Raw genomic sequence first — 12,043 nt, 5'->3', positions numbered from 1 at the left:
TCTCATGGTAAGCAAACAGCCCTATAGACGATGTGTGAAAGTTCTTAAATTCTTAAGTTCTCTTAATAGAAGAATTAGTTAATAAATGTGAAAGGAATGATAAAGTCAGAAAGTCATTATTTTGCTACCCCTAATAAAATAATTGATTCAATGGAGACTGTAAGTGGATGGAACCATTAGATGAAAGGACGATGATGGATTTTACAAGGAAATTATTACAGGCAATTATCACCTGAACACACTGATCGACCTTACCATCACTAAGGGTAGGCCAGCCAAATATTATATGCCTCTTGATATGAGGCAAAAGAAAACACAATCTATGACTAAAAATTTGAAATAATTAAATCAAGCTTTTAAATCTAACTACCAACTTACTGGAAATACGGAAGATACAGGAGGAAATTAAATGACATCACAAGGCAACAACAAAAATCTAGAATGTGAAACACTGCACAGTACCAACGACCTAGTTTTTCAACAAGACAATGTGAGAGTAGATAAGATACAGGGAGAAGACTTGCACTATACTAAAAAAAGACTTAAAAGACCTCACAAACAAAAGCAACATGTAGACTTTGTCTGGATCCAGATTCTAAAAAAGCAACTGTAAAGAACACACTGTTTTATACAACCAGGTAAATATGAATAAAACTGGGAATGGTACCAAGAAGCTTTTAATGCTTCAGTTTTAATGTTTTAGTTTTATTCATTAAACAAGAACAAGACGCAATTTTGTTTTTGATAATGGTCATGGTGGTAATGAAGAAAATGTTCTCTGTTGGTTTTTTTTTTTTTTAGAGATACTTACTGATGTAGGGGTGAAATGTTAATATCTAAAATTTACTTTAAAATATTTTGGCAAGAAAAAGGATGATGGATGAAGAAAGTGTGATAAAATTTGAAAAATGCAGAATCTGGGTAATGGGAGTTCACTATACTATTTTCCCTACTTCTGTGTATGTTTGAAATTTTTCATTTATAAAATTATCAAACAAAACAAAAATAAATGTTCTTTCCTATAGTCTTCAAACTCGAATATGTCTAAGAATTCATAACTTGTGCAGAATCCTAGGACTCATCCCAAAAAATTCTGATTTTGTTTGTCTGGGCATGGGCCCAGATTCCATTTTTAACAAGTCCTCAAGTGAATCTGATACAGAGAATCTACAGACACATAGCTGAAAATTACACACTTAGACTACTTTACCACAGGTCTTTAAATATATCCCAAACCTTAAAGGAAAGGCATGATCATATCTCTTACCTCCCCTTCAAGACTACCCCACTCCTATCTGCTCAAAATTTACCCTTTTCCTGAGACTACCAATTCCACAAAAGCAAGATTCCTGTTTGTTTCTACTCAGCATGGTGTCCCCAGGGCCTATCAGAGCGCTCAGTACACAGTACACACCTAATAAACGTTTGTTTGAATGAATGAATGAATGAATGAATGAATGAATGACAGCAAAGAGAAAAAGGAAGAGTTAAAAGAGGTCCACTATTTTAAAATGAGTTCCTCGGAGATAAAATTTCAATTCCTTTCTGAAAGTCAACATAGGAGTATGGAATAAAGACTATAAAGTATAGGAATAAAACAGTAAAATAAAAATAAACTAGGAAAAAAGAGAGGGCACAGGTTAGCATACTTTTTAAAATAAGACACAAGCATAAGACAACCTCTCACCCTCTGAGACATCAACTTTGGACATTAATTTGAATATCTAATGTCCCACTTCAGAAACTACAATGAAAATGTACTCCTGTATTTCACAATCCCAAACAGGGAGGCCAGCTGTATTAGAGAAGTAAACAACATGTATACATTTTAATGGATATGCAAATGAGTAACTCAATTACTACCTTCTCTGCTCAAAAAGTACAAACCTCTACACTTCGGACACAAGTCACAAATGCAAAAATAAAAAATATGACAATTAACAATTAGTTTAGGATGATCTTTCAAGGCTATATAGAACTAGTTCCAAAAATAGCACTTACCAAAGATTGTTCTTATTCTTGTATTTCTACTCCAACACCGTCTAACTTTTAAATTCTATTAAGTAATGAATCAATGACACAACTTTTTAAGTTTTTACAGAAGTATAATAAACAAAGACTTATAGAATTTTTAGAGACACAATGGACATCAGCAACTATATGACCCAACTCTTCATTCTACAAATGGGGAAACTGAAGCCCAGATAAGAAAAAAGATTTACTTGGTCACACAGAGAAATTAACAGCAAAACAAGTTTATGCCAATGCTCTCAATTTTCAATCCAGGGGTTGTGTGTGTTGTTTGTTTGTTTGTTTGTTTGTTTTTACTATACCATGCAAATGGGATATTTCAAAAAATATTTTCCATTGTGAAATGCAGCACTGTTGACCTTGTACACATGAGTGTGGCACACATCAGCTATGCTCTGTACTTAAACTAAATGGATGTACCTCTTTTTTAGTGAGGATGGGAATGGGAAAGTAGAGCTAACTGACTATCTTCAGCAATAGAACTCCATATGTAGTATTTACTGACGTGGGGTTTTCGGCCATATATGAAAACAGAATCTCTCGTTTTACCATATATATACATAGCAAAATTTACAATTATGAAATGAAACTAAACTGTAAAGTTATGCAAAAACTAATCTAAAACTGAGAATTTACTCTTTGTTCATTACAAATTTTTTTTATATGTTCCTTTTTCTGGATTAAAAACACTTCTGACTCAAGAGATTAATGAATGGCCCAATTCATGTCTCAGCTGCTACTCTGAGCCACCTCTCTATACACCCACAGGGTACTTGTACTGCAAGAGGGCCTATTTACAGAAGGCATACTGAAAGCACAAAAGATACACACAGAAAAAGGACAAGATAACAACTAAATCTCTGCAAAGCAGCTCCCAACTGCCTTTCTTATAAACCCTTGGCACAAAGTACGTATGTTATAAATCGTTACTAAATAAATAGTCTCCAAAAGTCCCTCCCCATTCTACTCAATCCCATCTAAAAGTCTCTGTTTTTAGTTACAACTGATTCAGACAGTTCAGTAAAATACAGGTGGATTATGAATTTATGGGCATGGCTTGAGGTGCCATCATTATTCTGCACTTACAGAAGATAATAAATATCAACTTCCAGCTTAAACAGTGACTAGCATACAACAGGAATACTATAAATACAACAAAGGTAATACTTACCAATTAACAAGTGCTTACTAAATGCCATATGCTAAGAAATTGCTTTGTCTATACGATTTAATCCTTACAATAATCTAGTACTATTACCCCCTCACTTTCCTGAAGATGAAATAAACTCTGACAGGTTAAATTAACTCACCTAAAATCATCCAACAAGTACATGGCAGAGTCTATATTTGAATCCAAGTTTAGAGCCTACACAAAGATTCTCTGAATGAATGAATGGAATAATTTGTTTTTTAAAAAAATTCTTGCAACATATCGACATGAAAACCATCTGGTCCAAACTAACCAGATATGCAGTTGATACTGGTAATACCCATTAACTCATACATCATGAACAATGGCAGGCATACAGCTTTAGGCTCAAAGATTTAATGACCTCAGGTCCTTTCATTTCACTAATATAACCCCAAATGTGATCAATTCAAATAGTAGGATGCACAGAGGGATTATACAGCAATAATCCAGAATCAGGAATGCTAGCCAAAATCTGTTGAAATAATCCAACATGTGACACAGAATTGTTATAGTTTACAACAAAAACTCCACATGAGTGACAGGGAGAGTAGTGGTGTCAGTGATAAGGAAGTATATGGAAAAAAACTTAGTTTAGAATATGAGAAATTTAAGTGATAACATGACATCTGAGTACCTAGTGGGCAGTCAGATATTTAGGATTTTTTTTAAAGATTTTATTTATTTATTTGTCAAAGAACGAGACAGAGAGAGAGGGAGAGAGGGAAGAGCAGAGTGAGCGGCATGGCAGGCAGAGGGAGAAGCAGGCTCCCCACTGAGCAAGGAGCCTGATGCAGGACTCAATTCTAGGACCCTAGGATCAGGACCTGAGCCAAAGGCAGACGCTTAATCGAATGAGCCACTCAGGTGTCCAGATATTTAGGATTTAAAACCAGAGAAAAAGACTAAAAAATAAAGACTTGGATATCATGGGCATAGAGATTACAGTAGTTGAAGCTGTAAAAATAGATGAATTTCCAAGACAGTGAAGAAAAAGGTAAGACCAAAGATTGAGACTGAGAAAAAGAAGTCAGCAATGAAAAGATGGGAAAGCACTGGGTTAAGAAGTCCAAGAGGGGCGCCTGGGTGGCACAGCGGTTAAGCGTCTGCCTTCGGCTCAGGGCGTGATCCCGGCGTTATGGGATCGAGCCCCACATCAGGCTCCTCTGCTATGAGCCTGCTTCTTCCTCTCCCACTCCCTCTGCTTGTGTTCCCTCTCTCGCTGGCTGTCTGTATTCTGTCGAATAAATAAATAAAAAATCTTTAAAAAAAAAAAAAAAAGTACAAGAAAAGAGAATTTAAAGGAAGAAAAACTAAAAAACAGAACACCTGAAACTTTATTTACATATGCTTCCTACATTCTGAAAAACTGACTAATGAAAAATGATAGTTAACCAATATGTACAAAGGGGACAGCAGTGTTAGAACTCAGTATGCACTATTCAACTAATAACTGGTTCCCTTCTTCCCTCCATTCTACCCACTACTCCTACACCCCCACCAGATAAACAAAAACTAGAAAAAAAGGTTATGCTCTTAACTGGCATTCTGAAGCAAGCAGTATGCTAAACAAGCTAAAGGTAAGACAGTTATTATTTTCAAGAAATGTACGTAACCCTTTAAGACAAATATATACCTAATGCTCCCACCCAACTACCTTTGTTTTTCTTTTTTAATTTACAAATCATATGCATTTTTTTCCTCTGGAAATTTAGACTTAAACTCTAGAGCTTGCTGTTTTCAGAGGCACTCAAAACTACTGAGAAATTGTTAATAAGCCCCAGATAAAATAATTTTAAGCTTAAAATAAAGGCAGGGAAAAGGAAAACAGCTCATGATAATCACTATAAACGATAACATGGACAGTAAGGGAGCCATTAAGATACTAGAAAGAATGTGACTTACAGAAAACCAAGTTTGAGTGATTTGGATGATCTAGAAAATAAGTGAATAGTTACCATAACATTATCTTAGTATCTGCAGACTATTTAAGCAATTATTTTTGCAATATGAAAAACAGACTTACCTAGTTCTTAAAATATATGAGAAAAGGTTGGATACCTACTTACCAGGACTTCTTCCAACTACATTAACTACTCATTAGGATCTCAACACAAAAGGCTGTTTTGTGGGTTAGATGGTTTAAAAAAGATCTGCCAGTGGGGTCATGATCTCAGGGTCATGAGATCAAGCCCTACATCAGGTTCCACACGCAGCAAGGAGCCTGCTTGAGATTTCTCTCCCCCCCCACCCCTTCCCCTGCTCACTCATTCTCCTTCTCTCTCTCTCTCTCTCTCTCTCTCTCTCTCGCAAACAAAATAAATAAATAAAATCTTTAAAAAAAAAGAGAGCGAGAGATCTGCCAGCTGACTCTTCTGAAATCAAAAGTTTTGGGAACTTTCATGTCTGAAGAGTGGATCTACTCAGGTAAGTGCAGAACAAACTTTATTTCTTGATATCACAAAAAAAACCCCACAAAAAAACCCAGAAGTTGAGTGCTGCACATGGCATATTAATACACACTCAGTAAGTATCAAATAAATTGACAACAGCCAAAATAATAAAGAAAGGCAACCAACTTGAAAGCAGTATCATCCCTACAAGACACGTCCGAAGTCCAGACAGGAAAGAGTAAGAACAGACTCACTGAAAAAAAGGTGAAGCTACCTGATAGGTCATTCTGAATGGTAGAATGAATGAATATTTAATGATAAACATAAAATACCATGCAAAGAAAAATCAGGCTAGACACTACAAAACTGAAAAAAGGATTTGTCTCCAAAGAAAAAATTCAATCTTTATCAAGTTCAGATTAATATGGTAATAAAATTTCAACAGCTATCAATAAACAATTATGGAACCAAATAAAAAAAGGGTCAAGAATGTAAGACCACAAGGGGAGAAAAATCTGTCAGTTGACTATTTTTCAAAATGTTCTTTCACAAGTCTTAGGCTCCAAGATACCCGGCTGTCCTAACTCTGAAAAGGCCGACTGCCGACTTTCTTGACTCTTCCTCTTTGTTCAACTTTCATCTTTTACCCTTTATCGTTATATCAGTTTCAACTTGCACCTCTGTGCAAATGATTTCCAAACTGCTCTCTTTAATTATGAGCTCAGTTTCCTATCTCCAATAGGTCATTTCTTTGTGGTTGTCCCACCACAATCCCTTGAAACACAACCTGAAATCGAACTTACCTGTTGCCTGTTTTTCCCAAGAGATTTCCAAACCTGACTTTGCTTGTTTTCAACAGTCTCTCCATATCCTAGCCTCAAATTTTTTAGCATCATCTATTTTTCTCTCACTTTGGTTCCCCCTTCTCCCCAATCCTGCCAATCAAGTCCCATCAATTATTCCTTTCCCATTTTAATACCCCAATCTGGGGCTTCAAAAATTTCTGGACTATTAATCTATTAAAAAGTCCCCAATCTCACCCCATCTCCAATTTCTTTTTACACACTCCATCCTGCATACAACTACCAGATTCATCTTCATTCATCCTGGCACAGTCTTGTTTACAAATATTTAACAGCAACAACATACTGATGAAAATCTAAACTCCTATAGCCCAGCAATCAAATCCTCCATATTCTAGCCCCAATCTATGTTTCCAACTTTATCTTGTTCCCCGAAACACGTCACAGCCAATCACATCCTCTATTCACGTTATCCTCTACTCCTCCTCTGAATGCCCTCTATCTAAATTCTATCCACTCATCATAAAGCATACTCTGGCCCTCTTAATACACTCTTCCTTTCAATAACCAAGAGCATGTATCAACTACACCAATTATTTGAAATCTATCACAACATTTTTTTCAGTCTGTAAAGTGTTCTGCTTCGTTTCTGTGTATAAATGTGAGATTAAGACTTGTTTTCCTCAAGAGACTGCACTTTCAAGAGTCCATGCCTTATATTTCTTTGTATCTTCCACATTTCAACAAATCTGTGAGGTTCCCACCAATGAAACTAAGGCAAGAAGCTATATGACAAAAAAAAAAAAAGCTATTAAACCCTCCCTATATCCCTATACTGCTGCTTCATTTTTCCAAAATGCAAAACAGAATCAAAGACACATGGAAATGGGGTAAACATTAAAAGAACTGGACTTCCTAAAAGTAACAAATTCTTAGTAGAAAGATGTGTTCTAATTCCTTCCACTTCTCTCATTCAATAAAATGTTTTAAATTGTTTTAAGCATCCACCATCCCTTCTGTTTCTCAATATGAAGAGCATCCATAATGTAAGTGAGACATTTCAAATACACAACCCACAAGACTTTCCTTTCACAGTCAAGGATGCTAAAAGTAATTTTGAAAGCTTTGGGGAAAAATTTTCTGGTAGAACAGTATACATTTAAAAATATACATAGATATTTAGGGTACTAAAATGCATGTTAATTTTAAATGATCCACATAATTTTCCTGATTCAAGGAATCTTAATCCCAAATATTGTATACATCTAACATTAATTCTCTGAGGAGGCTTAAATAACTATCCATATACATACTCTGTGATTAGAGATTATGTAGTTTTGTTTGGACTAAAATAGAATTATATAACTTTTAGTTCTTCAGTAAAGTAAAAGGAGAAACTCACAGAGTTTGCAACTATTAGTATCAGGGAAAATAGACAAAACTTAAAAACTCTAATTATTTACAGATAATTGTAACCAATGAAAGATCTTCAGAATTTGGCCTCTCATTTCATAAAAACTTCTTCGGAATGTTCTAAAAGGGACAATGGTAAGCACACCACCTCCAAAAAAGGCAGTTATGATAAAATATATGTGTGGTACTCTTGTAATCAACAATACTGTAAAAGAGTTATTAATGTGATGACTTATCAGTTATCTTAGGTCTTTACACTTAACAGTCCACCAAAAAGTTCCTCCACACTCAAATCACCTATGACATCTTGGCTCAAAAATCAGTTCCTCAATATCGATTCTCCATTGTCACTTCCAAGTCTAAAAACTAAACCCTTAGGAGCTAAATCGCTCTAAGTGGAAAGTAGTCTTTCCAGTATTACTGTCAAACCGATCAAAAAGATTATTACTAAGTTCGTCATTCAACAAACTATATATGCAGAAATAACTGACGTGGTAACTTTTTATGTGATGCCTGCAATAGAGGTTTATAAGTATCTTTCGTATAATGATGAACTGAGTCAGAGCTAAAAGTTCAGAGAGTAGTTAGTACAGGGCCAGTCCAAAGATAAATAAGGCCATGGCATGAGATTCTAGTGGTGCTCCGAAGACTCTTCAGGAAAAAGAGCAGATTTTGATGTTTTCCAAGATTATGCACAACTGAAACTTTCTTTTGCAAATAACTAGACTGAAGGCAAGAGGAAGGCAAAAACACAGAAACCCAGACAAGCAGAACACGACAGTGCTACTCACCAGCAAACAATCTGAATTCACTTCCGATTTGGGATCCCGCAGCAGGTTGTCGATTTTTTCAAACCGAGTCTCAAAACTGTCCCCAGTCGACATGTTGCTGCTACTGTGACAATACCCTCGTACCAGCACCAGCAGCGGAAAGCAATTTCAACCAACTTCCTCCGGCGGTGGGTTCGCGGCCGCGGGGCAGAGAAGCCGGAACCTCAGGGTCACCAGGTGCGCCCGGTTCCCCCTCCTCCCCCTCACTGAGGGGATCTCCGCTCTCCAGACCCCCGGCCGGGGGCAACGGAGACCCACAGCCGCTCCGACGCCCAAAGTCGCATCCCACCCGGCAGCCCCTCACGACAGCCGACAGCGCCGTCGCCACCAGCCGCGTTGCTCCGGCGAGGTGCTTCAGCCTAGCGGGCCCCAGCCGCCTTCGCCATGGAGGGTTCCCCGTCCCGAGAGGGGCAGGAGGTGGGAGAGAAAGAGAAGCAGGGTGGAGACTACTCCGGGCAGCAGGGGAGGGAGAAGAGGAAAGGCTAAAGCGAAGGGCGGGTGAGGAGCTGTGCCAGCTGCCGCCGCCGCCGCCGCCGCTTGGGCCACGGGCCCGACCCGTTCCGCTCAGAGGCGCTGTAGGCGGTCTAGCCCCTCATCCCCGGCTTTCCTTGGCGCGGCCCGACGCACCGATCCGACTCTGCCAAGAGCTGGTCCCCGCGGGATAGCCTCACTCTCCCATTTTGTCCCGTCGCTACTGGGGCTGCTGCCGCGCTGTCCGGCGGGGCAGGGCGAGGTCGGTGCCCGATGGAGACTTAGGAGAGGAAAGACTGGAGAGCGGGCGGTGAGGAAGTCCAGAGCCAGGTCCCGACGGCTGCTGATGGGGGAGCTTCTGGGAGGGGCTGCGTCCCCTGCTCGGGAGAGGGCGAGTCGCGGCGGCGAATGCCTGGGGGGTGGGGCGAGGGGGGCCGTGAGGGACTAATATGTCCGCCTTCCTGTTCAAACAAACGGAGACCGCCGGCGCGGACTGCGCATGCGGGGCGCGGACGCTCGGAAGGAGAATCGGTCCCGCGCCGCGCGCGCGCGCGCGCGCACGCCGGCGCATCCGCAGGGTCGGGCTGGGCTGGGCGGGGCTGGGCGGGGCTGGGCGGGGCCAGGCCGGGCGGGGCTGAAGGCGGGGCCACACGGAGCCTCGCCGGCGGACAGGGAGGGCTGGTAGCGGGGAGGAGCCGAAAGGGTGCGGCGGGGGGCACCGCCCTCGCCCGGGCCCGCTGTGAGGAGCCAAGTAGAGCTCTGGAGCTGCAGCGGAGGTTGGGGCGGGTTGGGCGAGGGGGGACGAGGGGGGGGTGCGGAGGTCTTTCTGTCTCTGGTCGCTTCCTAAGCAGCTGCCTCAACTCTGCTTCCTCGGGGCTGCAGCCGTCCGGAGCTTTCTGACCAGAAAGAAAGGGTGCTTGTTGTTATTTCGCAGATAGGTTCTTTTCTAGGCAAGATGCCTTTTCGCCGGCAGGCAGCAGCGTTTTAGCACCAGCGGAGTTTGGTTTTCCGTAGTACTTCATTGTCGGCTCTCCGGGAACACCACAGTGTTTAAACCGCCTGAGATTCCATGGGAAAATTATGAAGCAGTGCAGTACTCAACCCTCCTAAGCCGAGCGTGTGTGTCAGGGGAGCACTAAAATATTGACTCCGGGGCCGCCTGGGTGGCACAGCGGTTAAGCGTCTGCCTTCGGCTCAGGGCGTAATCCCGGCATTATGGGATCGAGCCCCACATCAGGCTCCTCCGAAATGAGCCTGCTTCTTCCTCTCCCACTCCCCCTGCTTGTGTTCCCTCTCTCGCTGGCCGTCTCTATCTCTGTTGAATAAATAAATAAAATATTTAAAATAAATAAATAAATAAATAAAATATTGACTCCGGAAGATACAGTCCATAGAAATCAAGTTCAATTTGTTAAAACAACAACAACAACAACAACATTTAAAAAATCAATATTTTTAAGTTACTGATACTAGTTCTTCCACACCATTATCACTCCAATTGTAGTTCTCTTCTTGGTGTGTGATCCTGCCTGTTTCAATCTCAAAAAGCTCGGTGAAACTTAAAATTGTGATTTTAGCAGAACCAGTGTAGAATATGAAAATTATGGGCATTTCCTCTTAAGTCAATTGCTTCACTGACTGTGGTGTGAGCGGGCGAAAGACTTGTTACTCGATCTGCTGATAATGTTCTTCACTGCTGTCAGCGGGAAATCTACCTTTATTTCTAATCAATCTTTAGTTTTGCTCATAGGTCAAATTTAAAGATTGCTAGAAATAGAAAACGTGGATGTGTTTCCCCACACTGGAAAATGCTACAGATGAACCAATTGTCTTCCTATGTAAAAAAACATTGCACAGCATCTAACAGTCCACAAACTTCATGGTGTGAGTCAGATGTTAGGAAAATGTTATATTGCTTGAAAAATGTCTCTTCTATTTTCACTTTATTATATACAAGAAATATTTAGATACAAAAACCACTGTATAAATCAAGATAGGAAGTAAGTCTTCACAAAAATCATAACAAAGAAGACAACTAGACAAAATTCAGGTATTTTATTAAATACTTTTGCAGTGACTTTTCTTGGCTCCAGTATTTTAAGCTGGTCATGTGAATTAAATTTATTTTTAAGCATAGGGCTTAAAATAAATCTGGCAGTTGCCCTAAAGTAAATTTCCTAAACTCTGCTTGTCCTTTTTTATTACCATTTTTAGGTATTTGTCGGAATTTTGTTGTTTCTCAGAGAACTTTGAGCATTATGTTGCTTTCCATTGGACACATAAAAAAAAGTGCCGGTAGCTAAGACAATATGTGAGTGGCACTGATAAATATAAATGGAATTGAAAACCAGTCTGGCAAAGCTACTGGAAATATACGTGAGGCCTACGTATTTTACTTTTTTATAAGATAATCTGATTATTGTAACCTCCAACCAGTTGTCTTTTACCATAAGATAGATGGACTCTGTATCAATTTTTTTAAATAAAAAAGTCCTCACCTGTCATAAGGTAGAATCATATGACGTTAAAGTTTCTTTGCAACTTTTAAATTCTATTGTTTGGTTATGGCTAATCTGTTCAACAGCATTGTGGATATTTGGGATCACCCTTAAAGTATGTGTTAAGATTCTAAGTGCAATTGCAAAATACTGAGTTGTATAAATAAGAATATAATATTAATTATACATAGTGAGCATTTATATGCTGGGCATTATTGTATGCATTTTATACATAGAATCCAATAAAACTTCAAAAGAATTCTGCTATGATTATACCTACATCATAGGTGGGAAAACTGAAGTGCAGAAAGATATGTTACTTGTTCAAGGTCATGACAGATCCAGATCGGAACAGAGGCAGTCAGACTCCAGAGTCCCCATTCTTAACAGCTGAGTATGCTAATGCTATCCAATC

At 39.6% G+C, this 12,043-nt stretch overlaps 1 protein-coding gene across 5 annotated transcripts in view; it reads right to left on the bottom strand.

The window, feature by feature from the left end:
- The window catches only part of ROCK1 (Rho associated coiled-coil containing protein kinase 1), a 141,979-nt gene extending 132,368 nt beyond the window's left edge, over positions 1–9,611 (bottom strand). For all 5 annotated transcript variants that reach the window (XM_045781949.2, XM_045781950.2, XM_045781951.2 and 2 more), the window contains exon 1: positions 8,621–9,611. In XM_045781949.2, the coding sequence (XP_045637905.1) occupies positions 8,621–8,713 (93 nt within the window). In that variant the 5' untranslated portion in view covers positions 8,714–9,611. The remainder of the gene's footprint in view (positions 1–8,620) is intronic.
- Between the last annotated feature and the right edge of the window lie 2,432 nt (positions 9,612–12,043).

The sequence above is a fragment of the Ursus americanus genome, chromosome 19 (assembly GCF_024610735.1).
Source record: "Ursus americanus isolate L20-20 chromosome 19, mUrsAme1.1.p, whole genome shotgun sequence".
NCBI classification, from domain to species: Eukaryota; Metazoa; Chordata; class Mammalia; order Carnivora; family Ursidae; genus Ursus; species Ursus americanus.
The sequence above is the reverse complement of the archived record's forward strand: the minus strand, read 5'-3'. Positions and strand labels throughout refer to the sequence as shown.